Consider the following 26301-nt stretch of genomic DNA (forward strand, 5'->3'; position numbering starts at 1 on the left):
CGCCTGTTTAGGCGAGGTGCTGGCTAGCGGAGTAGAACGCCTGTTTAGGCGAGGTGCTGGCTAGCGGAGTAGAACGCCTGTTTAGGCGAGGTGCTGGCTAGCGGAGTAGAACGCCTGTTTAGGCGAGGTGCTGGCTAGCGGAGTAGAACGCCTGTTTAGGCGAGGTGCTGGCTAGCGGAGTAGAACGCCTGTTTAGGCGAGGTGCTGGCTAGCGGAGTAGAACGCCTGTTTAGGCGAGGTGCTGGCTAGCGGAGTAGAACGCCTGTTTAGGCGAGGTGCTGGCTAGCGGAGTAGAACGCCTGTTTAGGCGAGGTGCTGGCTAGCGGAGTAGAACGCCTGTTTAGGCGAGGTGCTGGCTAGCGGAGTAGAACGCCTGTTTAGGCGAGGTGCTGGCTAGCGGAGTAGAACGCCTGTTTAGGCGAGGTGCTGGCTAGCGGAGTAGAACGCCTGTTTAGGCGAGGTGCTGGCTAGCGGAGTAGAACGCCTGTTTAGGCGAGGTGCTGGCTAGCGGAGTAGAACGCCTGTTTAGGCGAGGTGCTGGCTAGCGGAGTAGAACGCCTGTTTAGGCGAGGTGCTGGCTAGCGGAGTAGAACGCCTGTTTAGGCGAGGTGCTGGCTAGCGGAGTAGAACGCCTGTTTAGGCGAGGTGCTGGCTAGCGGAGTAGAACGCCTGTTTAGGCGAGGTGCTGGCTAGCGGAGTAGAACGCCTGTTTAGGCGAGGTGCTGGCTAGCGGAGTAGAACGCCTGTTTAGGCGAGGTGCTGGCTAGCGGAGTAGAACGCCTGTTTAGGCGAGGTGCTGGCTAGCGGAGTAGAACGCCTGTTTAGGCGAGGTGCTGGCTAGCGGAGTAGAACGCCTGTTTAGGCGAGGTGCTGGCTAGCGGAGTAGAACGCCTGTTTAGGCGAGGTGCTGGCTAGCGGAGTAGAACGCCTGTTTAGGCGAGGTGCTGGCTAGCGGAGTAGAACGCCTGTTTAGGCGAGGTGCTGGCTAGCGGAGTAGAACGCCTGTTTAGGCGAGGTGCTGGCCAGCGGAGTAGAACGCCTGTTTAGGCGAGGTGCTGGCCAGCGGAGTAGAACGCCTGTTTAGGCGAGGTGCTGGCCAGCGGAGTAGAACGCCTGTTTAGGCGAGGTGCTGGCCAGCGGAGTAGAACGCCTGTTTAGGCGAGGTGCTGGCCAGCGGAGTAGAACGCCTGTTTAGGCGAGGTGCTGGCCAGCGGAGTAGAACGCCTGTTTAGGCGAGGTGCTGGCCAGCGGAGTAGAACGCCTGTTTAGGCGAGGTGCTGGCCAGCGGAGTAGAACGCCTGTTTAGGCGAGGTGCTGGCCAGCGGAGTAGAACGCCTGTTTAGGCGAGGTGCTGGCCAGCGGAGTAGAACGCCTGTTTAGGCGAGGTGCTGGCCAGCGGAGTAGAACGCCTGTTTAGGCGAGGTGCTGGCCAGCGGAGTAGAACGCCTGTTTAGGCGAGGTGCTGGCCAGCGGAGTAGAACGCCTGTTTAGGCGAGGTGCTGGCCAGCGGAGTAGAACGCCTGTTTAGGCGAGGTGCTGGCCAGCGGAGTAGAACGCCTGTTTAGGCGAGGTGCTGGCCAGCGGAGTAGAACGCCTGTTTAGGCGAGGTGCTGGCCAGCGGAGTAGAACGCCTGTTTAGGCGAGGTGCTGGCCAGCGGAGTAGAACGCCTGTTTAGGCGAGGTGCTGGCCAGCGGAGTAGAACGCCTGTTTAGGCGAGGTGCTGGCCAGCGGAGTAGAACGCCTGTTTAGGCGAGGTGCTGGCCAGCGGAGTAGAACGCCTGTTTAGGCGAGGTGCTGGCCAGCGGAGTAGAACGCCTGTTTAGGCGAGGTGCTGGCTAGCGGAGTAGAACACTTGAAAATTTAAGGAGCCGTACACTCTAGGAGCTCAGATCTAATAACCAACGTTTCAACGGACAAGCTGTCTTCATCAGGGTATAATGACAGACACTGCAGGGTGACTAGTTTATTTAGTGTCAAAGGACACACACACAGGTGTCTGTAATCATGGCCGGGTGTGGCCTGATATCATTGGTTAATTCTCAGATATGAAAATAACATACAAAAAACATGAATGGACAGCATAACCCTAACTTACCACATCTCTCTCATCAAACAAAAACAACTGTTTCCCCCTCCATTTTAAATACACTATCTCATGTACCTTGGTTTCTTTTACACCTGTCTGAATGAGCACCACGTATGGTTGTTTCATGGTTGTACGTACCATGTTGGTTCCAGGTACAGAGGGCAATGGACAGTGGGATGGTGGCCGGCTCTATCAGTCTGGTGGCCCCAGAGCTCCGCCAGACACGAGGCACACCTCCTACTCCAGCCTGTGACATGTACTCCTACGGCTGCCTGCTGTTCTGGGTAAAATACCTTCATGTTGCCCTCTCTGTAGATCAGCCCAGGTCTCTGTATAACACAAGATGGATGGCTCTATAGCCCATGGTCAAGCAGCTTTGGGACAGAGTGGAATACAGCAGGAATTGATATGTATTTTAAGGGGTTTCGGGGAAACTCTGACATGTCATACAGGAGAAATCATTAGCAAAAGTTAATGATAACATTGAATATTCATCCAGAGAAACTCTAGGAGATGTGAACAATAGACTTGTTGAAAATAAGCTCTCAGTAAGCAGTTGGGTCCATACCATTTATGTTTTGTCATCAACACCTCTGTTTGCAGCTGCATGCCCCAGGGTTCAACGGGGATCTGGATAGTGGAAGAAGACTGGCCCTGGATATCAGCGGAGTGAAACTGGTCAGTAACCCTGATAGCTTTTTCATGCTTCAATTAATTTAGAATGCATTTTATTTTTGCTCCCAAAGTGCAGGTCAGTTTTAATTAGGAGAATAATACATGTCATTTTTAACACGCTTTCCATTGAAAGACAATCACAAAGTGCTAAAAGGAGGTTGTGTGTCCTCTTGGCCAGGAGGCCAAACTCCAAGCCCTGCTGTCTAAGCTGCTGGTGTGTGTTGGAAGACTGACTGCTGCTGAGACCCTGGCTGATGACTACTTCCTGTCTGACCAGTAACCAGGCAACAAGGAGCTAGTACAGTAACCGGTACATACTGGGATAGTTCGGTTGACAGTTTTACTTTAATATTAGCCTGGGTAACGTCTGTTTAGCTAACATTCCACTCCATGACATGCCAAAGATGGTTTAGTATGTCAAGAAGTGGAATAATGGCTAAACAGACCAGTACCCAGACTACTTCAACAAAACATTGTAGTATTGATCTGCCAACATAAAAGCACAATATATTTGTCAGTCTGCTGATGTAAAAGCACAGTATCATGTTTAACTGTATATTATTTTCCTTTTTAAATGTTCTGTTCAGTAATTAGGTGATGTTGGAGTACCCTGTCTTGCAGATGTCACTTTCTAGAGTAAATAAAAGACACGTTCTGAGATGGAGCTGATCTGTATGGACCTGGTCTCATTTAGAACTCAAAAGGAACCACCACCAGCACAATGCTTTCGGTTCTAAGAAGTTCTGTGCTCTGTTGCTGACTGTCTCCTGACTTGCCTGATCGGGATGTTGTCAGCATCAATCTACTGTAAAATCTCTGAAAATCCCTTGGAAAACGCTCCCCCCGAGAAAATGGTTATCATTACATGTTTTTTGTGCTCCCTACGTGCCCCTATTTTACAGAACTGTGGGTTAATGGTTTTGAACTCTCCAAATGTCCTTTGATTTCGAGAGGTATTCATTAGAAGTTGGGCTTTTTTGGGGGTCTATTTTCCATCTGTCAAAACACAATGTTCATATTGTATTTTTGCCTCATTCTCATCATTTAATTTCATATCCAAACTGCTGGAGTAAAAATACTAAAATTGTTTTGCTTCAATGCCTCATTCCATATGGAGCCAGATGTGTATATGGGCTTGTCCTTATGTGGTGATGACTTCCTTAATCCTTGTTGTACTGATGTGGAACATCAGGCTTACATGAGAGGACTACTGCTGTCCATCTTCTGCCTGTCTGGGATGGTTACTTCCTTAATCCTTGTTGTTCTGATGTGGAACATCAGGCTTCCATGAGAGAGGACTACTGCTGCCCATCTTCTGCCTGTCTGGGAATGGTTTTCCATGACAGGTAATGGCTCATCAAATTGGGGAGGATCTGTAAGAGTGGTGTCACTGGTTTGAGAATGACCTGTCTGCATTAGGGCTTGTGAGAGATTTACCCAGAGGTCTTCTTTTCCTTCAGGACTGTTGGTGGTCTATCCTTTGAGTAGACTTGCCTTGAAATTGATAGGTAAATTATTCATGAGAAATAATGGCTGTCCATCAGGAGCGGTTCTTTACAAAACCTTACCTAACTATAATTTGATGCCCTTTTGCCTAATGGGTGGCTGTTTGAATTGCTTGTATCTTGTGCTAGAAGTTGCTATTTTACATATGGTCAACTTTGAACTTGTCCCAAGTAATGGCTGTTACAGTTTAACAGATGCTCAAGGGTACATCAACAGATTTTTCACCTAGTCTGCTTAGAGATTTGAAATCCAGCGTTCTTTCGGGTTACTGGGCCAATGCTCTTAACCGCTAGGCTCCCTGCTGCCCTGTTGGTGTATGTAGGAGTCTCAGGACGTTGTTGTGATTCAGTGTTTGGAAGAGGCACTGAAGATGCATCATTCTAATAAACTGCACTTTGTAATAGGAAAGGCTGATGGAGGAAGATGAGCAGACAGTTCATGTAAACACCACTTTTTACTGTTAGGACTTGTCTGCCTGTTTTAAAATACACTTCTCGTCCCCTTTAGTGTTTTAAACTAACAGAAATAAATTGTCATACACCAGAACCACTGGGACATATTTTTCAGAAACACATTTTAATGCAAAATGAACAAATCAACCATCAGTCGATTCAAGATCAGCATCAGCGGTTTTCTAGTGGAAAACCATGAAGAGCTTGTCAGGCAAGCAGTTATCTCAAAGTGGGCACTCTTTTTAAACGAAACGTTGAAACTATAAATCCTCTTCAAGCCATTGTCCCTGCCTGTACTCTGGCAGTTGTACAGCAATCACTCTTATGGACAGATCAATTTAGGTGACCAAGGGACTGGATGAAAATCATGCTGTGATCGTATCTGTGATCACTGTGACCTGCTGTGACCTCAGTCACACATGTACTCCTGATGCATTAGGTTACAACTCCGGTTACATACTAGGGAATATGATTCGCAGTGATGTCAATGTAATACTCTGCTATCCAGATTGGTGTCAGTGATAGTAAAATAACATACAGTCTTTGGTATAGCTGTAGACAGACTTGCCATCAATCAAATGTATGTGATTTTTTTTACTATGCAAATTCTCTAAATAATGTTATGGTATGAACTGATGGGATCACTGGAAGTAATGAACCTGCTTTGCTGCTTTCTCTAGCTGCTTGGGGTGCATCCAAAATGGCACCTTATTCCTTACATAGTGCACTACAATGGCACCCTATTCCCTACATAGTGCACTACAATGGGAATAGTGTGCTATTTGGGACGCTACCTTGGAGTTGATCCTCCCGCCGACACGTCCATCAATATTAACGGTCAATTATAATTACTGAAGACCACAAGGGCTGAGCAGCTAAACTCTTCTTAATTGCTGAAGGCCACAAGGGCTAAGCAGTGGAACTCCTCTCCTGTCTGACTAGATGCAGGGAAGTCAGTCATGTGAGTGAAAAGATGGGAGAATGTTCTAGCTCAGGAAACGTATTATTGGTTTCTTCTGGGTTTTTTGCCGTATATTGATGACCAATAAGATAAGTCTCTAAAGGATTGATCCACTGAATAGACTGGAGCCAACGATTATTACTTAGATTATTATAAAAGGCATGTACATACATTTCAGCTTACGGTTTTAATTAGTAAACTTTTCTTAAAACATAATTCCACTTTAACATCATGTGTGTGTGTGTGTGTGTGGGTGGATCAGCGACACAATCTAAATGTAATCCATTTTAAATTCGGGCTATAACACAAAATGTAGAAAAAGTGAAGACTTTTTGAAGTATTCAGTACATGCTATCTGAATTCAGACTTGAATCTGGGTCCATCCATCTTCCAGAGAGCCTTTCAATGGAAGCTCATTATTCAGACATGGACTTCCACTGGCATTGCTGATCATAACATAAATTGTAGTTGTCAGAGGTCGATGGCATGGTTGAGCAAAGTTTAGTGACTCATTGCAAATATTTAGTTTCCTATCGATGTAATGCTCTTAACAAGTTTGTCTCTTCAAAGAGGATTATACTCAGCCTACAGTTGACAAATGATTTATTCCGTCTGTGACATTATTCAGATGTCCGTCCATACATTTGATTACACACCCAAATAAAAGGTGTAGAAGACAATGATGCATTTCCTTACTTTAAATCTCAACATGAAATCAGTATTGTTCATGTCAAACACTGATGACTAGTTAAGTAGGCATATACACTGCTCAAAAAAATAAAGGGAACACTAAAATAACACATCCTAGACGTGAATGAATGAAATATTCTTATTAAATACTTTTTTCTTTACATAGTTGAATGTGCTGACAACAAAATCACACAAAAATGATCAATGGAAATCAAATTGATCAACCCATGGAGGTCTGGATTTGGAGTCACACTCAAAATTAAAGTGGAAAAGCACACTACAGGCTGATCCAACTTTGATGTAATGTCCTTAAAACAAGTCAAAATGAGGCTCAGTAGTGTGTGTGGCCTGTATGACCTCCCTACAACGCCTGGACATGCTCCTGATGAGGTGGCGGATGGTCTCCTGAGGGATCTCCTCCCAGACCTGGACTAAAGCATCCGCCAACTCCTGGACAGTCTGTGGTGCAATGTGGCGTTGGTGGATGGAGCGAGACATGATGTCCCAGATGTGCTCAATTGGATTCAGGTCTGGGGAACGGGCGGGCCAGTCCATAGCATCAATGCCTTCCTCTTGCAGGAACTGCTGACACACTCCAGCCACATGAGGTCTAGCATTGTCTTGCATTAGGAGGAACCCAGGGCCAACCGCACCAGCATATGGTCTCACAAGGGGTCTGAGGATCTCATCTCGGTACCTAATGGCAGTCAGTCTACCTCTGGCGAGCACATGGAGGGCTGTGCGGCCCCCCAAAGAAATGCCACCCCACACCATGACTGACCCAACGCCAAACCGGTCATGCTTGAGGATGTTGCAGGCAGCAGAACGTTCTCCACGGCGTCTCCAGACTCTGTCACGTCTGTCACGTGCTCAGTGTGAACCTGCTTTCATCTGTGAAGAGCACAGGGCGCCAGTGGCGAATTTGCCAATCTTGGTGTTCTCTGGCAAATGCCAAACGTCCTGCACGGTGTTGGGCTGTAAGCACAACCCCCACCTGTGGACGTCGGGCCCTCATACCACCCTCATGGAGTCTGTTTCTGACCATTTGAGCAGACACATGCACATTTGTGGCCTGCTGGAGGTCATTTTGCAGGGCTCTGGCAGTGCTCCTCCTGCTCCTCTTTGCACAAAGGCGGAGGTAGCAGTCCTGCTGCTGGGTTGTTGCCCTCCTACGGCCTCCTCCACGTCTCCTGATGTACTGGCCTGTCTCCTGGTAGCGCCTCCATGCTCTGGACACTACGCTGACAGACACAGCAAACCTTCTTGCCACAGCTCGCATTGATGTGCCATCCTGGATGAGCTGCACTACCTGAGCCACTTGTGTGGGTTGTAGACTCCGTCTCATGCTACCGTTAGAGTGAAAGCACCGGCAGCATTCAAAAGTGACCAAAACATCAGCCAGGAAGCATAGGAACTGAGAAGTGGTCTGTGGTCACCACCTGCAGAACCACTACTTTATTGGGGGTGTCTTGCTAATTGCCTATAATTTCCACCTGTTGTCTATTCCATTTGCACAACAGCATGTGAAATTTATTGTCAATCAGTGTTGCTTCCTAAGTGGACAGTTTGATTTCACAGAAGTGTGATTGACTTGGAGTTACATTGTGTTGTTTAAGTGTTCCCTTTATTTTTTTGAGCAGTGTATATATATATATATATATCCTGGTTTAACGTTTGTCAAAGTGCTATTACCCATCCCTGAACTCTTTTCCTTGCAGTCTGAGGTGAACATTACTTATGTGTTCTTTTGGGCACCCTCCCCTCCCCTCTCCTCTCCTCCTCCAAATGCGCTCCATGCCACAGATATAAAACTCACAGGATGCTTGCTGTCAAAGACAGTTGCGAGCACAGAACAGTCATTCAACGAAACCATCTCCAGTCTTCACAAAATAAAGTGAGTAAAAAGCACTTTTCTGTCGTTGACTATTTGCCTTTTTCTAGACTTCCAGGGTTTGGTAAAGTTGCTCTTGATTGAATTACTAAAGAAAATATCTGTCCTCATGGAAAACCTTGTTTTCTGCACATTCATATTTTCAGATTTGGTTAATATTTTTTCAGTTGGTTATTAAAGATGATGGATTATTGTTTTGGATAACAAGGTGTCGTTGGCTTTATGGTTAATGTATAAGTTATTACGCACAGTAGCAAATAAAAATAATAGCATTTTATTGGCTACGTTATGAAATAAGGACAGGAGCACAGTCACAGTGCATTTGTTTTCTAGTTTGTTTCTCTGCGCTTTTGTGTGTTTAGATGCGCCCTAATGCAGCGATGTCTCTGGGTATGCTGGCCGTGTACTCGCTGGTATGCATGTCCACTCTGGTGGACATGTATCCATCCAAACCCGTCATTCCCGTAGAAGATGCGCCTGTCGAGGAATTCGCCAAGTACTTCTCTGCACTCAGACACTACATCAACCAAATCACTCGACAGCGGTGAGTTCTTCATCTGCTGATGGGAAGATACAGCATATGATAAAGATTTATTATTCTGGGTAAACAATTAAATGCATACATTAAACAAGATGTACATTTGATCCCAGAAGATAACACTTGAAAAACACTTATTTCCAAAGTGGTTCTGATGATGATGCTTCTGTTTTGTTACCTTTCACAAAATATCTGTATTTCATATATGGTTTAACTTTGAAGGAAGTAAAGGGTTGCAATAAATTAAAAAATCCTGTTGTCTTTGACTGTTTCTTTACCTCTCTCTCAGGTATGGGAAAAGATCCAGCCCTGATATGGTGTTCTCTGACCTGCTACAGAGGGAGAGCACAGAGAGCGTCCCAATAACAAGCTATGGAAGGTGGGTGTAAAAACATACCAAGGATACCGATATACCTGTCCTCAGAATGATCAGCTTTAGACATCATCTTTTTGGGGATGGGGATTAGTAGCCTAGATCTAATCCATTATTTTTGTTTTAAGTAGTTTCATACTGTCAGAGATGCTGTTCCTCATTGTTTATTGATCCACTATAACCTATAGTATATTGTGCATTTGAGAGTAACAGACACGGCAATAGTCAATTAGTTATTAGTCAATGGACCAACATAATAATGGCCCAACATAAATGAACACTTTGCTTGTTTCTCCTGACAGATATGAAGACCTACTGTTGTGGTGGTGAAGCCAGTGTATTACGGACTTCCATACCAGTCCCTTTCAACAAACCCACTGCCTGTTTGTCACAACACCACAACAACACCACACTGCCTGTTGGTCACCGACTCGACCTGGACTTTAATAGATATCTGCAGCCTGCATGCAGCCACCTCTCTCTCTCTGTCATAGTGGAAGTGTCCTGTACATATGTTATTTTCTCCTTTTATGCATCACACTGTGTACTGTAAACCAAAATAAACATTTACTGGTTGGATTAAATCCATCATATAAAGTACCTTGGATCATTTGTTTTATAATGTGACTCTGTTTTAAGTATATAAACAAGAAAATCCTAGGACTCCAGAACCAGAAAGTAAGCAACGTGGTCTTCCTTAAAGAAAAACATTTCTAGTGTGTTTTTTTTTTTACACTTATTGGAGACTAGTTGTTCCTGGACCAGGACCAGGACCGACACCTAGAACCACTGCTGCACAGGGTTCTCTTTGTTCCCACTGGTTTTACTAAGATATACTGCCCTCTTCTGGACTGGCATTAGTACTCTGACACCATTATACTCCAACTTGGAATCTAGCCTTCAAACAGCTGTCTGGCGTGAGAGGTGAGAATAACAATTGATTAATTCTGTCCATTATTTCAATGTGTAACGTTGTTAACCTTTCACTGGTCTGTGTGGATTTTGATTGTGTACAATCGTTCTATGTAACAGCACCTTGCCTAACGTGAAAACAGATTTAAGGTGTAGAATCATATTAAGTGGCCTGGGATCCCTATGGATCCCTGGTCAAAAGTAGTTCACTATGGAATAGGGTACGATTTGGGACACTGCCATGGTTACCTCCAAAGGGACATGTGATAATGAGATCTGGTGCATGAACCCAGTTACCTAATTTGTGTCCCAAATGGCACCCTCTAGTGCACTATCGCCTGGTAGGGTGCCACTTGGGACTAAGTCCTGTTTTAGACAGAAGATAGAACAGTCCCTGCATACTAATGGGTTCATTGTTCTAGAATGCTCAAATGTAACAAGATTCTGTCCCAAATTGGCACACTATTCTCTATATTGTGGACTACTTTTGACCAGGGCTCTGGTCTAAAGTAGTGCACTATGTAGGGAATAGGGTGCCAATTTGAGACACAGACATACAGTAGGATTCTTTATGTTGACGGCCAGATAATCATGTCAGGTCTATATGTAATGTCTTTGGCTGTACTGAATAAATAGGCTACTGCTGTCTCTGGTGTTTAATGCTTGTTATTTATTTCACAAGAGTATGAATGTGTAATAGTGGCTAGTTAGTTACACAACATGACTAGCCACTATTACACATTCATACTCTTGTGAAATAAATAACAAGCATTAAACACCAGAGACAGCAGTAGCCTAACTAACATAGGGCCTTTACGTCCCAAATGGTACACTATTCCCTATATAGTGCACTACTTTTGACCAGGACCCATAGTGGGCTTTACTATATAGGGTGCCATTTGAGGTGTTTATGTGTGGGTTAAAACGGTTTGTGGAGCGCAGGAGACCCAGATGGTCATAGTCGATGTCAAATGCAGAATCTATAATTACTGCTATTGAAAACTATATGAACAGAAAAGAGCAAGTCTGAAGTTTTCACACAATATCTGTAGTACGTTAACGAGTGGGTGGGAACTACATTAACTAGCTACTCGTCTCTAAAGTGAACTTCGAGATCAAACGTCATTCGGCGGCATGTCTCCATGACAGGAGTCGACCGTTGCGCGCAAGAAAAGGTAGCCTCGTCTGGGGTGCAGGGAATCTATGGAGACTTGAAATTCTGACGGAATCACACGGAGAACGTCAGGTAAAGTCATACATTTTTTATGACCATCTTCTTCGAAACAACACGAGGGGCTCAGTGACACGAAAAAGGGTTCAAATAGCGAAACGCAAGTCAGGTTAGCAATCCACTCACCATTCTTGCAACACTCGCTAGCTAGCTGACACTAGCTGGATCCAGTCAGGCTGGGTCTCAGTTGATTGCTAGTAAGCTAATAATAACATGCTAGCTACCATTGCTAACCTAACATCGAGCTTGTTAGCTATATTTCTAGACTAGCTTTTAACTAGTTTGCTTGTTGGCTAGCTAAGCCATATATCCAGTTAGATTGTTTGCCACAAGTTATGACGTGGAATTGGGCCAATGCTCCGCTGTCCTTTTGTTTAGCGTCAAATTGTGCTCTAAATAGCTCAAATGCCAATTAGTTAATTGGCCAGAAAAGTGATTGTATTTGCTTGATATCTAACGGGACAGTTTACTAATAACGTTAGCAAACCACTAGGAATGTGTTCCATGCGAGCGCTCATCTACTCCGTCTCAGCCGAATGGGAAACCAGAAATGTCTGCACGTGTTCCGCACCCCACACAGGAAGCTAGCTGATAGTGTGTGTGCCGTACTGTATGTAACAAGTTGTGAGTCCCAAATGTGTTATTTGGAGTGTAACTAGGGTGTTTGTGAGATTTGTGTTGGCTTTCTGGAAGGTTCCACGTGTTGACCTGTAAGAGTCAGACATAGCTATGTTAGACACATTGAGAAAGAACACTTTAGTGCCACCAATGAGAGGGTAGCCAAATGTTTTGTTTTGCTTTGCACGTATCGGTCCTTTTTTTTAGTTGTTGTTGGCTATGTGTAGTTAGTTACCCTATACATTATTCTGTCAGTGCCGGCTTGCTCACATAATGAGCCCATCATTTCACCATGACTTGTACGTTTTCATTGCCACAATGAATGATAAAACAGATTGTCCCATCTAACAACTTTGGATACCTCGGCGGTGTCCCAAATTATACCTAATTCACTACAGAGAAGGGGTTCCAGGTGGGACGGAAGTCTTTTTCTTTTTAATGCCTTTATTTGGGAGACGTGATCTGTTTTGGATCAACAGTAAAACACAGACCAGAAATGAAGGTCATGCCGAATTTGGACTTCTTCCTGTAATTAGTGTTTTTTTGTTCTTCATTCCTGTGGTAGTGTTCAAATCCTTGTTTGCATCTGAGGTTGAGCTTTAAACATCTTTCATCTTTAAAAAAGCCTTATAAAATGGTGTCCGATTTAATGAAATTTAAGCAAAGCTGAGGGGACAGACAGGAGGCAGTCCACAGGGGCTTATTCAGTACAGTAGTACAATCCTTCAGATAGGAAAGCATACTTTTCTATTTAAATGGTCTGTAACATTGCACTGAAGCACTCTCCTGAATAAGCCTCTGGTCTGACAGTGAAACCCATTCATCCCTGTAGCCTGCTGCTTATTATATACCCTGGCCCCTTCCCCGTGGTCCCTGGTTGGGCCCCTTCCCCGTGGTCCCGGGTTGGGCCCCTTCCCCATGGTCCCTGGTTGGGTCCCTTCCCAGCTCCTTTTCCCCTTGTCTCTTGTCCCTGGCTGGGTCCCTTTCCCCCTGGTCCCTGGCTGGGACGGTGGCTGGCTTCAGGGTTTAATTGAGGTGTTGGAGAATCCAGAGAATTTCAGTCTCTGTGGGAATGCTGCTGGCAAAAGCAGCAGTGTGGATCACACCCTGGTTGTCTCCCAAATGGCAACCTATTCCCTTTTATAGTGCACTACTTTTGACCATGGCCCATAGGGTAGTGTACTATATAGGGAAAAGGGTGCTATTTGGGAGACAACCAGGGTGTGAATTCTGATTTTCTCTGAAGTGTGTAGTCAGTGTGTACTGCACTCATTCACTCCCCCTCACATACAGTATTTGAAAAGGAATGGACTGGTGTGAACCTAGAGTCCTCAGTTGAAACAATAACAAAGTGGTCCACCCCGCCTCGGGTTTGTTCAGAAGCTGAGGGAAGAGCCTGGAGAAATGTAACCACTCTCAAATGCATAGACAGAGCTATGGATGCAAGGACTGACCATCCATGATATCAAAATTATAGGTTTAACCATATTTTGAGGCTATACAGTGTTTGTTTACATTTACATTGTTTACAAACATTGGAGTTTATATTTTGTGTTCTGATGGGGTACAACAGTTGAACTAAGCTCATGAGACATAAGTTAGCCTATATTCTTCAAGAATCAATGGGTATATAGCATTCATTTAGAAGTCCAAAAATGAATGTAGCAACTGAGGATTCTAGCTTCAAGGAATATGGTGGATATAATCCCCTCTCAAATTCATGCTTAAACCGATCCAGTGCTCTAATTTAAACCCACATTAAAAAAATACTACAGTTTACTATGGAATACTATAGTACTTACTATAGAATTCTGTAGTAAACTGTATAATACTATACTACACACTGTAGTATCCCTCGATCATGTGTAGTACTTAGTATAGAATTGTGTAGTATAGTGTACAATGCTATAATAAATATTAAGTTATTATCCACACAAAGAACACTAGTAAATACTACAGTATTTAATTTGCATATACCCAGCCCATTCCCCCTCCCCATATCCCAATTTGTGCCACCCGTAAGTGAGAAACCTACATGACAAGTACAAACCATATAATGTGTTCCCTATGGTTATAGAAAAGAGCAGAAGCTCTGAACTCCCCGTTCAGAACCCAGTCCTACCTATCTACAGTAGAGGTCGACCAATTATGATTTTTCAACGCCGATACCGATTATTGGAGGACAAAAAAAGCCGATACCGATTAATCGGCCGATTTATTAGAAAAAAATGTTTTATATATATATCATACACACACACATTTTTGTAATAATGACAATTGCAACAATACTGAATGAACAATGAACACTTTTATTTTAACTTAATATAATACATAAATACACACACACACACAGCTCTGAAGTGACAATGATACTGAAGAGTCTACTTAGGAGACAAATACTCTCAACCGTTTGAATAAAAATAGAGTTTAAGTTACCTGTGATGAATGTTGAAAACAAAAACTTTAATTTCTATATGCAGGAAATCCTATTTTAATAATGGGCATGGTAAGAATTGACAACCAAAGTGCGAGTTATAATTCCCATGACACCTTCTAGCAAAATCTGAAAAGCGGTTCCTTCATTTATTCCATAGGATATTTTTAGATTCACTTAAAATAAGGTCTCTGTTTCGTGTAGGCTTACACCACCGTGCCAATTTTATAACTGTGTAGATATCCATAGGACAAGGTAACTCTGATCAATATTGGCTAAATATAAGCTTCCCCTTTGGTGAAGATACATTTTTTTGTAGAGTGGATTTATGAAAATATGTTGACAAACGTTACCTTATCCTAGTTAGATTTACACGGGTATCAAAAAGTCGAGGTGGTTTAAGCCTGCACGAAACACAGACCTTATTTGAAGTAGATCAAGACATTCTCTATGGAAGACATGAACGGTAAAATAATGAAGGAACCCCTTTCAAGTTCAACGGCAAGTTATTACAGGAATTATAACGCGTCGACTATTTCTCTCTAAACCATATACCTTTGACTAATCCGTAAACTATCACCTCGAAAACAAAATGTTTATTCCGTTCCGTATTTTATCTAACGGGTGGCATCCATGAGTCTAAATATTCCTGTTACATTGCACAACCTTCAATGTTGTCATAATTACGTAAAATTCTGGCAAATTAGTTCGCAAAGAGCCAGGCGGCCCAAACTGTTGCATATACCCTGACTCTGCGAGAAATGACACAATTTCACCTGGTTAATATTGCCTGCTAACCTGGATTTCTTTTAGCTAAATATGCAGGTTTAAAAATATATACTTGTGTATTGATTTTAAGAAAGACATTGATGTTTATGGTTAAGTACACATTGGAGCAATGACAGTCATTGATTGATTGTTTTTTATAAGATAAGTTTAATGCTAGCTAGCAACTTACCTTAGCTTACTGCATTTGCTAACAGGCAGGCTCCTCGTGGAGTGCAATGTAATCAGGTGTTAGAGCATTGGACTAGTTAACTGTTGCAAGATTGAATCCCCCGAGCTGACAAGGTTAAAAATCTGTCGTTCTGCCTTCCTAGGCCGTCATTGAAAATAATAATGTTTTCTTAACTGACTTGCCTAGTTAAATAAAGATTAAATAAAGGTGTAAAAAACAATATTAAAGAAAATCGGCGCCCAAAAATACCGATTTCCGATTGTTATGAAAACGTGAAATCGTCCCGATTTAATCGGCCATTCCGATTAATCGGTCGACCTTTAATCTACAGGTTATCTACTCTTTTAGTCTTTCTCAGAACCCAGTCCTACCTATCTACAGGTTATCTACTCTTTTAGTCTTTCTCAGAACCCAGTCCTACCTATCTACAGGTTATCTACTCTTTTAGTCTGTCTCAGAACCCAGTCCTACCTATCTACAGGTTATCTACTCTTTTAGTCTCTCTCAGAACCCAGTCCTACCTATCTACAGGTTATCTGCTCTTTTAGTCTCTCTCAGAACCCAGTCCTACCTATCTACAGGTTATCTGCTCTTTTAGTCTTTCTCAGAACCCAGTCCTACCTATCTACAGGTTATCTGCTCTTTTAGTATTTCTCAGAACCCAGTCCTACCTATCTACAGGTTATCTACTCTTTTAGTCTTTCTCAGAACCCAGTCCTACCTATCTACAGGTTATCTACTCTTTTAGTCTTTCTCAGAACCCAGTCCTACCTATCTACAGGTTATCTACTCTTTTAGTCTCTCTCAGAACCCAGTCCTACCTATCTACAGGTTATCTACTCTTTTAGTCTGTCTCAGAACCCAGTCCTACCTATCTACAGGTTATCTGCTCTTTTAGTCTCTCTCAGAACCCAGTCCTACCTATCTACAGGTTATCTGCTCTTTTAGTCTCTCTCAGAACCCAGTCCTACCTATCTACAGGTTATCTACTCTTTTAGTCTGTCTCAGAACCCAGTCCTACCTATCTACAGGTTATCTACTCTTTTAGTCTTTCTCAGAACCCAGTCCTACCTATCTACAGGTTATCTACTCTTTTAGTCTCTCTCAGAACCCAGTCCTACCTATCTACAGGTTATCTGCTCTTTTAGTATTTCTCAGAACCCAGTCCTACCTATCTACAGGTTATCTACTCTTTTAGTCTCTCTCAGAACCCAGTCCTACCTATCTACAGGTTATCTGCTCTTTTAGTCTTTCTCAGAACCCAGTCCTACCTATCTACAGGTTATCTACTCTTTTAGTCTTTCTCAGAACCCAGTCCTACCTATCTACAGGTTATCTACTCTTTTAGTCTCTCTCAGAACCCAGTCCTACCTATCTACAGGTTATCTACTCTTTTAGTCTTTCTCAGAACCCAGTCCTACCTATCTACAGGTTATCTGCTCTTTTAGTCTCTCTCAGAACCCAGTCCTACCTATCTACAGGTTATCTACTCTTTTAGTCTTTCTCAGAACCCAGTCCTACCTATCTACAGGTTATCTGCTCTTTTAGTCTTTCTCAGAACCCAGTCCTACCTATCTACAGGTTATCTACTCTTTTAGTCTCTCTCAGAACCCAGTCCTACCTATCTACAGGTTATCTGCTCTTTTAGTCTTTCTCAGAACCCAGTCCTACCTATCTATAGGTTATCTACTCTTTTAGTCTTTCTCAGAACCCAGTCCTACCTATCTACAGGTTATCTACTCTTTTAGTCTGTCTCAGAACCCAGTCCTACCTATCTACAGGTTATCTACTCTTTTAGTCTCTCTCAGAACCCAGTCCTACCTATCTACAGGTTATCTACTCTTTTAGTCTCTCTCAGAACCCAGTCCTACCTATCTACAGGTTATCTGCTCTTTTAGTCTCTCTCAGAACCCAGTCCTACCTATCTACAGGTTATCTGCTCTTTTAGTCTTTCTCAGAACCCAGTCCTACCTATCTATAGGTTATCTACTCTTTTAGTCTTTCTCAGAACCCAGTCCTACCTATCTACAGGTTATCTGCTCTTTTAGTCTTTCTCAGAACCCAGTCCTACCTATCTACAGGTTATCTACTCTTTTAGTCTCTCTCAGAACCCAGTCCTACCTATCTACAGGTTATCTGCTCTTTTAGTCTGTCTCAGAACCCAGTCCTACCTATCTACAGGTTATCTACTCTTTTAGTCTTTCTCAGAACCCAGTCCTACCTATCTACAGGTTATCTACTCTTTTAGTCTTTCTCAGAACCCAGTCCTACCTATCTACAGGTTATCTACTCTTTTAGTCTGTCTCAGAACCCAGTCCTACCTATCTACAGGTTATCTGCTCTTTTAGTCTCTCTCAGAACCCAGTCCTACCTATCTACAGGTTATCTGCTCTTTTAGTCTTTCTCAGAACCCAGTCCTACCTATCTACAGGTTATCTACTCTTTTAGTCTTTCTCAGAACCCAGTCCTACCTATCTATAGGTTATCTACTCTTTTAGTCTTTCTCAGAACCCAGTCCTACCTATCTATAGGTTATCTGCTCTTTTAGTCTTTCTCAGAACCCAGTCCTACCTATCTACAGGTTATCTACTCTTTTAGTCTTTCTCCAGTAGTTTTCCTCAAGGAGAAAGCTCCCCACTTCTATCTCAAAGATAAACAAAAACACTTCAGTAAGTACTACATACAGTAATGTCCCCAAAAACACTTCAGAAAATACTACAGTATACTACCGTCTGCAAAACACTACAGTAATTACTGTTTCTATATAAAAAAGATACTACAGTATTTGTACTATAGTAAACTGTAAATACTACAGTCTGCAAAAACACTACAGTAATTACTTTTTCTCTATATAAAAATGTACTACAGTATTTATACTATAGTAAACTGTAAACACTACAGTATATATTAGTGTTGTATATTTGTATTAGTATTATAGTAAACCGTATGTAGTTTACTATAGTAAACAGGGATTTATTTGACACATAGATTTCTTGTAGTTAGTTATAGTTATAAGCAGTGGCGTAGGCACTCACCCTCAGTCCAGCGTGCGGGGGTGCCCCCAACCCCACAATAAGTAATATATTTTTTAAACGGTATTGAAAATCATACTGTCGGTATTTCGAAATATCCCGGTATATCGCCCAAGCCTAGAATTGTAGTGTTTTTGCAACACTACAGTGAATACTACATTATTCCTACCATAGTATACACTATAACACTATAGTATTATTTCATGTGGGAACCCACAAGGTGGAGTGAGGTAAGTACACACACCTCAGGGAGAAGGCCTGGGTAGAGAATCTGGAAGGTTTGAATGTTGAACTCTTTAAATGCTACTGATCCCTGTGGTGATGAAAACTAACTTGACAAATATAGGCCACTTAATGATACCAGGGACTTGGCAGCTCTGGAGTTGACTACTTGCACTCTTGACCTCTAGAGTAATCAACATAATGCGATTCATGCTTTTCAGTCTCTCCCCCGCAGACCGGTATGACCACATGACTTTCTTTGTCCAATCAGAAAGCACACACTAAGAGTGAGGAATGAAAGCCCTCTGGAGTGGCAGTGATCTGACCAAATGGAAACTGTTGAACATTACAGCATGTTGTCTACAGCAGGACTAAAATGGTTGGACTATTGTCCTTTAAAGGTCGACGCGGCTATTTCAGATGAGTCACTCTGAAGGTATTTAAGTTGGAAACAAGCATTTCAGGTTAGCGATCCCTTATTATTGGGCATTGGGTAATAACAAGGTGTCGTCTCCCTGTGTTCCCTTCAGGTTCTTCTGTGTTGCCACAGGCAGGCAGGGCACCAGATGACTGGTGTGTACTGGGAGTAGGGCTTTGAGCCGCTGCGCTGCGTTGGAGCACAATTCACAGGTGAGTGGCAGAGATTCACTTCCTACTCTACTACTTCCATTCTTCTGTCACGTACGTCCACCTTTTTTTTAAACACTGATTGGTTAAGCATGAATCTCTATTTGAAACAGTGGTCCATTCATGATGATGTCTGAGTAACTAAGGTGTGAAGAGGGACAACAATGTGTCTGTTGTGGAAATGTATTTTCTGCTGTGTGTGTGTCCGTCCATCTGGACGACCCAGCCACAGCGTGTTTGGTTAGGGCAGTACGTTTTCCTCTGTCTGGACAGTGGGGTTGGTTAGGGCAGTTTGTTTATCTCTGTCTGGACAGTGGGGTTGGTTAGGGCAGTTTGTTTTCCTCTGTCTGGACAGTGGGGTTGGTTAGGGCAGTACGTTTTCCTCTGTCTGGACAGTGGGGTTGGTTAGGGCAGTATGTTTTCCTCTGTCTGGACAGTGGGGTTGGTTAGGGCAGTACGTTTTCCTCTGTCTGGACAGTGGGGTTGGTTAGGGCAGTATGTTTTCCTCTGTCTGGACAGTGGGGTTGGTTAGGGCAGTTTGTTTATCTCTGTCTGGACAGTGGGGTTGGTTAGGGCAGTACGTTTTCCTCTGTCTGGACAGTGGGGTTGGTTAGGGCAGTATGTTTTCCTCTGTCTGGACAGTGGGGTTGGTTAGGGCAGTATGTTTATCTCTGTCTGGACAGTGGGGTTGGTTAGGGCAGTATGTTTTCCTCTGTCTGGACAGTGGGGTTGGTTAGGGCAGTATGTTTATCTCTGTCTGGACAGTGGGGTTGGTTAGGGCAGTTTGTTTATCTCTGTCTGGACAGTGGGGTTGGTTAGGGCAGTATGTTTTCCTCTGTCTGGACAGTGGGGTTGGTTAGGGCAGTTTGTTTATCTCTGTCTGGACAGTGGGGTTGGTTAGGGCAGTTTGTTTATCTCTGTCTGGACAGTGGGGTTGGTTAGGGCAGTATGTTTATCTCTGTCTGGACAGTGGGGTTGGTTAGGGCAGTATGTTTTCCTCTGTCTGGACAGTGGGGTTGGTTAGGGCAGTTTGTTTATCTCTGTCTGGACAGTGGGGTTGGTTAGGGCAGTATGTTTTCCTCTGTCTGGACAGTGGGGTTGGTTAGGGCAGTTTGTACTCTCCTCTGTCTGGACAGTGGGGTTGGTTAGGGCAGTTTGTACTCTCCTCTGTCTGGACAGTGGGGTTGGTTAGGGCAGTTTGTACTCTCCTCTGTCTGGACAGTGGGGTAGGTTAGGGCAGTTTGTACTCTCCTTTGTCTGGACAGTGGGGTTGGTTAGGGCAGTTTGTACTCTCCTCTGTCTGGACAGTGGGGTTGGTTAGGGCAGTTTGTACTCTCCTCTGTCTGGACAGTGGAGTTGGTTAGGGCAGTATGTACTCTCCTCTGTCTGGACAGTGGGGTTGGTTAGGGCAGTTTGTACTCTCCTCTGTCTGGACAGTGGGGTTGGTTAGGGCAGTTTGTACTCTCCTCTGTCTGGACAGTGGGGTTGGTTAGGGCAGTATGTACTCTCCTCTGTCTGGACAGTGGGGTTGGTTAGGGCAGTTTGTACTCTCCTCTGTCTGGACAGTGGGGTTGGTTAGGGCAGTTTGTACTCTCCTCTGTCTGGACAGTGGGGTTGGTTAGGGCAGTATGTTTTCCTCTGTCTGGACAGTGGGGTTGGTTAGGGCAGTATGTTTATCTCTGTCTGGACAGTGGGGTTGGTTAGGGCAGTATGTTTTCCTCTGTCTGGACAGTGGGGTTGGTTAGGGCAGTTTGTTTATCTCTGTCTGGACAGTGGGGTTGGTTAGGGCAGTATGTTTTCCTCTATCTGGACAGTGGGGTTGGTTAGGGCAGTATGTTTTCCTCTATCTGGACAGTGGGGTTGGTTAGGGCAGTATGTTTTCCTCTGTCTGGACAGTGGGGTTGGTTAGGGCAGTATGTACTCTCCTCTGTCTGGACAGTGGGGTTGGTTAGGGCAGTTTGTACTCTCCTCTGTCTGGACAGTGGGGTAGGTTAGGGCAGTTTGTACTCTCCTTTGTCTGGACAGTGGGGTTGGTTAGGGCAGTTTGTACTCTCCTCTGTCTGGACAGTGGGGTTGGTTAGGGCAGTTTGTACTCTCCTCTGTCTGGACAGTGGGGTTGGTTAGGGCAGTATGTACTCTCCTCTGTCTGGACAGTGGGGTTGGTTAGGGCAGTTTGTACTCTCCTCTGTCTGGACAGTGGGGTTGGTTAGGGCAGTATGTACTCTCCTCTGTCTGGACAGTGGGGTTGGTTAGGGCAGTTTGTACTCTCCTCTGTCTGGACAGTGGGGTTGGTTAGGGCAGTTTGTACTCTCCTCTGTCTGGACAGTGAGGTTGGTTAGGGCAGTTTGTACTCTCCTCTGTCTGGACAGTGGGGTTGGTTAGGGCAGTTTGTACTCTCCTCTGTCTGGACAGTGGGGTTGGTTAGGGCAGTTTGTACTCTTTTCCCTTTATAGGGAACTACTTCTGACCAGGGCCCATAGGGTGCTATTTGGGGCACAACCTTTATCCAGGAGGAGTTGGGGAAAACCCATCCTCTCCACCAAGGCTTTGAAACTTTGTGAAAGAGAGTGATCAACGTTGTTGTTAACATCCTGGTTGGTAGCTGATGAAGTGGAAACCTTTTGATGTGGGTCCCCTACCCTCTCCAGCCTTCCAGGTGCTGTGTTGTCTGTCAGTCTGCCTGAGGTGAGGGCAGACAGACTGGTTTTGATGTGGGTCCCCTACCCTCTCCAGCCTTCCAGGTGCTGTGTTGTCTGTCAGTCTGCCTGAGGTGAGGCCAGACAGACTGGTTTTGATGTGGGTCCCCTACCCTCTCCAGCCTTCCAGGTGCTGTGTTGTCTGTCAGTCTGCCTGAGGTGAGGCCAGACAGACTGGTTTTGATGTGGGTCCCCTACCCTCTCCAGCCTTCCAGGTGCTGTGTTATCTGTCAGTCTGCCTGAGGTGAGGCCAGACAGACTGGTTTTGATGTGGGTCCCCTACCCTCTCCAGCCTTCCAGGTGCTGTGTTGTCTGTCAGTCTGCCTGAGGTGAGGCCAGACAGACTGGTTTTGATGTGGGTCCCCTACCCTCTCCAGCCTTCCAGGTGCTGTGTTGTCTGTCAGTCTGCCTGAGGTGAGGCCAGACAGACTGGTTTTGATGTGGGTCCCCTACCCTCTCCAGCCTTCCAGGTGCTGTGTTGTCTGTCAGTCTGCCTGAGGTGAGGCCAGACAGACTGGTTTTGATGTGGGTCCCCTACCCTCTCCAGCCTTCCAGGTGCTGTGTTGTCTGTCAGTCTGCCTGAGGTGAGGCCAGACAGACTGGTTTTGATGTGGGTCCCCTACCCTCTCCAGCCTTCCAGGTGCTGTGTTATCTGTCAGTCTGCCTGAGGTGAGGCCAGACAGACTGGTTTTGATGTGGGTCCCCTACCCTCTCCAGCCTTCCAGGTGCTGTGTTATCTGTCAGTCTGCCTGAGGTGAGGCCAGACAGACTGGTTTTGATGTGGGTCCCCTACCCTCTCCAGCCTTCCAGGTGCTGTGTTATCTGTCAGTCTGCCTGAGGTGAGGCCAGACAGACTGGTTTTGATGTGGGTCCCCTACCCTCTCCAGCCTTCCAGGTGCTGTGTTGTCTGTCAGTCTGCCTGAGGTGAGGCCAGACAGACTGGTTTTGATGTGGGTCCCCTACCCTCTCCAGCCTTCCAGGTGCTGTGTTGTCTGTCAGTCTGCCTGAGGTGAGGGCAGACAGACTGTTTTTTCTGTAGGTCCCCTACCCTCTCCAGCCTTCCAGGTGCTGTGTTGTCTGTCAGTCTGCCTGAGGTGAGGCCAGACAGACTGGTTTTTCTGTAGGTCCCCTACCCTCTCCAGCCTTCCAGGTGCTGTGTTGTCTGTCAGTCTGCCTGAGGTGAGGGCAGACAGACTGGTTTTGATGTGGGTCCCCTACCCTCTCCAGCCTTCCAGGTGCTGTGTTGTCTGTCAGTCTGCCTGAGGTGAGGGCAAACAGACTGGTTTTGATGTGGGTCCCCTACCCTCTCCAGCCTTCCAGGTGCTGTGTTGTCTGTCAGTCTGCCTGAGGTGAGGGCAGACAGACTGGTTTTGCTGTAGGTCCCCTACCCTCTCCAGCCTTCCAGGTGCTGTGTTGTCTGTCAGTCTGCCTGAGGTGAGGCCAGACAGACTGGTTTTGATGTAGGCTGAAGTTGCCCTTAGACACTGATCTTGGGAAAGTTTAGCATTTTCCCTCACTAAGGGTTGAGGTTAGGATTGGAGGCGGAGAAGCCAATCCTAGATCTGTACCCAGGGGATAGTTCATCCTGTAGTGTCATTGTTCCATTCAAATGCCTCTCAAAACATATTATTTACAAGGTGTTATAATGGGACACTGTTGTTTGCAATGTGGCTACGTTTTTTTTTTTTACATGCCGTATTGTTGTATACCACACCTTAGGAACACCTTTCCTAATATTGAGTCTCAACGGATCGTAAGGGTTTAAAGGGTGTGTCTGTCACCAGATCTCAACCCAATTTCAACACGTATGGAAGATTCTGGAGCGGCGCCTGAGACAGCGTTTTCCACCACCATTAACAAAACACCAAAAGATGGAATTTCTCATGGAAGAATGGTGTCACATCCCTCCAATAGAGTTCCAGACACTTGTAGAATCTTTGCCAAGGTGCATAGAAGCTGTTCTGATGGCTCGTGGTGCCCAGGTATTTTGTTACCTCTGTTAGTGTGTGCAAGTCAAAGTCCTTATGATTTTCCCCTGATTTTATTTCTGAAGATTAGAACTTAGACCAGAGAATGTATGTAGGCTGTGACAAGCCTTGGTTTGAGTGTTTCACCAGTAACCACTTACAGGCTTGAGTTGGGAAACCGTTCTGTTCTCTTATATAGTTAATGTTGGAGACCAGTGAGAGCCATCAACGTCTGTCCCAAATGGCACCCTATTCCCTATATAGTGCACTATGATGGGCCCTGGTCAAAAGTAGTGCACTATAAAGGGAATAGGATGCCATTTGGAACCTCTCCACTGTTTTAGCGAGTTGCTTGTTAGGGTTATGGAAATGAAGGCTTTTCATACTGAATCACTCCATTGATGGTAGCTTACTGCTCCAGTTGTTTCACGCCTTGTTCTGCCCGGTATTTTACATCAAGGCCCTACATTTGTGTTTGATCTTGATTTTGGGAATTTGTCACTGTGCACTCATTAATATCCAAATCAAATGTCGTTACCATAGAAGTTAAAATAGACAGTTTAAAGAGGCGTGACGTGTTTCATCAACATCCATCTTGAATTATACAAAGGGTGGGTCTAATCCTGAATGCTGGTTGGTTAAAACTGCATTCCACCCGGTGTCTATTCCATAAGTTACAACCGGCTAAATCTATGACTTTACATTTAATCTGTTCTTTCTGACTGCGCAATCCACTGTCTCATCAGCCCAGCCAGGCAATTTATAAACTTGATCTCCACTATAAAAAGTATCTAGACATTATCTCATGTTTCTTTTAGACTAACATTTAGTTTACAACAGTGGGGATTTGTATAAACCTTTCTGTCTCTCTGACATTTGCAACATTTGAATATTGAAACAATGTAATATCCAGCTGTCCCGTAGTAATGAAGGAGTCGGAACGAGACAGGAGGCAGCTTTTCTCAGCCAGTCGAAATCATGAATCAGCTGGCATCATTTTTATGGTTTGTTCGTTCTAAATGTTCTACTGCCATACTGGCTGGTAACGTTCTTATCCCTTGCTTGCTAGCTAGCCAACTACGGCTAACATACAGTCACGTCAAACAGCAAAGGAGCTTATTTTCATTTGTTTAAGCTGTTTTCTAGTGACATTTATTTGGATACATCCAATGCGCTAATGAGGCGTGATTTCACCTGGCATAGAATATGTGTTGTTCGTAAGAGCTAGCCAACAACACGGCTAACACGATCACATCAAACTGAAGCTGGAAAGACTGGAAACTAGCTGCACTTCATTTCATTTGACCTTTTTTCAATTGACATTTCTTTGTGTATGTGTGTATATATATGTAAAAATGATGCCAGCTGATTTAATGATTTCAACTGGCTGAGAAACGCTGCCTGCCTGCCTCCCTGTCTGTGGCTGAGAAACGCTGCCTGCCTCCCTGTCTGTCTGTGGCTGAGAAACGCTGCCTGCCTCCCTGTCTGTCTGTGGCTGAGAAACGCTGCCTGCCTGCCTCCCTGTCTGTCTGTGGCTGAGAAACGCTGCCTGCCTGCCTCCCTGTCTGTGGCTGAGAAACGCTGCCTGCCTGCCTCCCTGTCTGTGGCTGAGAAACGCTGCCTGCCTGCCTCCCTGTCTGTCTGTGGCTGAGAAACGCTGCCTGCCTGCCTCCCTGTCTGTCTGTGGCTGAGAAACGCTGCCTGCCTCCCTGTCTGTCTGTGGCTGAGAAACGCTGCCTGCCTCCCTGTCTGTGGCTGAGAAACGCTGCCTGCCTCCCTGTCTGTCTGTGGCTGAGAAACGCTGCCTGCCTGCCTCCCTGTCTGTCTGTGGCTGAGAAACGCTGCCTGCCTGCCTCCCTGTCTGTGGCTGAGAAATGCTGCCTGCCTCCCTGTCTGTCTGTGACTGAGAAACGCTGCCTGCCTGCCTCCCTGTCTGTGGCTGAGAAACGCTGCCTGCCTCCCTGTATGTCTGTGGCTGAGAAACGCTGCCTGCCTCCCTGTCTGTCTGTGGCTGAGAAACACTGCCTGCCTCCCTGTCTGTCTGTGGCTGAGAAACGCTGCCTGCCTCCCTGTCTGTCTGTGGCTGAGATACGCTGCCTGCATCCCTGTCTGTCTGTGGCTGAGAAACGCTGCCTGCCTCCCTGTCTGTCTGTGGCTGAGAAACGCTGCCTGCCTCCCTGTCTGTCTGTGGCTGAGAAACGCTGCCTGCCTCCCTGTCTGTCTGTGGCTGAGAAACGCTGCCTGCCTCCCTGTCTGTCTGTGGCTGAGAAACGCTGCCTGCCTGTCTGTCTGTCTGTGGCTGAGAAACGCCGCCTGCCTGCCTCCCTGTCTGTGGCTGAGAAATGCTGCCTGCCTCCCTGTCTGTCTCGTCCCTACTCGTTTATTACTATGGGACAGCTGGAGATCGAATTTGAATATTGAAAACATTTAG

The 26301-nt window shown here is 45.2% G+C and overlaps 3 protein-coding genes across 4 annotated transcripts in view; all 3 read left to right on the forward strand.

Moving 5' to 3' along the window:
- Positions 1 to 3042, forward strand: part of LOC120030946 (serine/threonine-protein kinase 31-like) — a 63388-nt gene extending 60346 nt beyond the window's left edge. The window contains exons 23-25 of the mRNA XM_038976452.1: positions 2240 to 2371; positions 2691 to 2765; positions 2941 to 3042. Coding sequence (XP_038832380.1) covers positions 2240 to 2371; positions 2691 to 2765; positions 2941 to 3042 — 309 coding nt within the window. The remainder of the gene's footprint in view (positions 1 to 2239; positions 2372 to 2690; positions 2766 to 2940) is intronic.
- Positions 3043 to 8642: 5600 nt separating this feature from the next.
- Positions 8643 to 19150, forward strand: LOC120030947 (pro-neuropeptide Y-like). Its single transcript, XM_038976453.1, has 3 exons — positions 8643 to 8806; positions 9090 to 9179; positions 19111 to 19150. The coding sequence occupies exons 1-3, from the start codon at positions 8643 to 8645 to the stop codon at positions 19148 to 19150; spliced, it is 294 nt and encodes a 97-aa protein (XP_038832381.1).
- mpp6a (membrane protein, palmitoylated 6a (MAGUK p55 subfamily member 6)) overlaps positions 11032 to 26301 on the forward strand; it is a 46651-nt gene continuing 31381 nt past the window's right edge. Inside the window, exons 1-2 of one of the 2 annotated variants that reach the window (XM_038976255.1) lie at positions 11032 to 11331; positions 19111 to 19210. Coding sequence is in view for 1 of the 2 variants with exons in the window: in XM_038976254.1 (XP_038832182.1) it covers positions 23795 to 23885 (91 nt within the window). In the remaining variant the exon portion in view is untranslated. Of the gene's footprint in view, positions 11332 to 19110; positions 19211 to 23768; positions 23886 to 26301 lie in introns of those variants that run through there. The other variant, XM_038976254.1, reaches the window with a different exon arrangement.

Source organism: Salvelinus namaycush, chromosome 37 (genome assembly GCF_016432855.1).
Source record: "Salvelinus namaycush isolate Seneca chromosome 37, SaNama_1.0, whole genome shotgun sequence".
NCBI classification, from domain to species: domain Eukaryota; kingdom Metazoa; phylum Chordata; class Actinopteri; order Salmoniformes; family Salmonidae; genus Salvelinus; species Salvelinus namaycush.

Excerpts from the sequence above, each read along its gene's own strand:
- LOC120030947 (XM_038976453.1), top strand. The coding sequence starts at position 8,643 with ATGTCTCTGGGTATGCTGGCCGTGTACTCGCTGGTATGCATGTCCACT. Across the intron at positions 8,807-9,089 it reads AACCAAATCACTCGACAGCG|GTATGGGAAAAGATCCAGCC; the intron begins GTGAGTTCTTCA and ends CCTCTCTCTCAG. Across the intron at positions 9,180-19,110 it reads CCAATAACAAGCTATGGAAG|GTTCTTCTGTGTTGCCACAG; the intron begins GTGGGTGTAAAA and ends TGTTCCCTTCAG.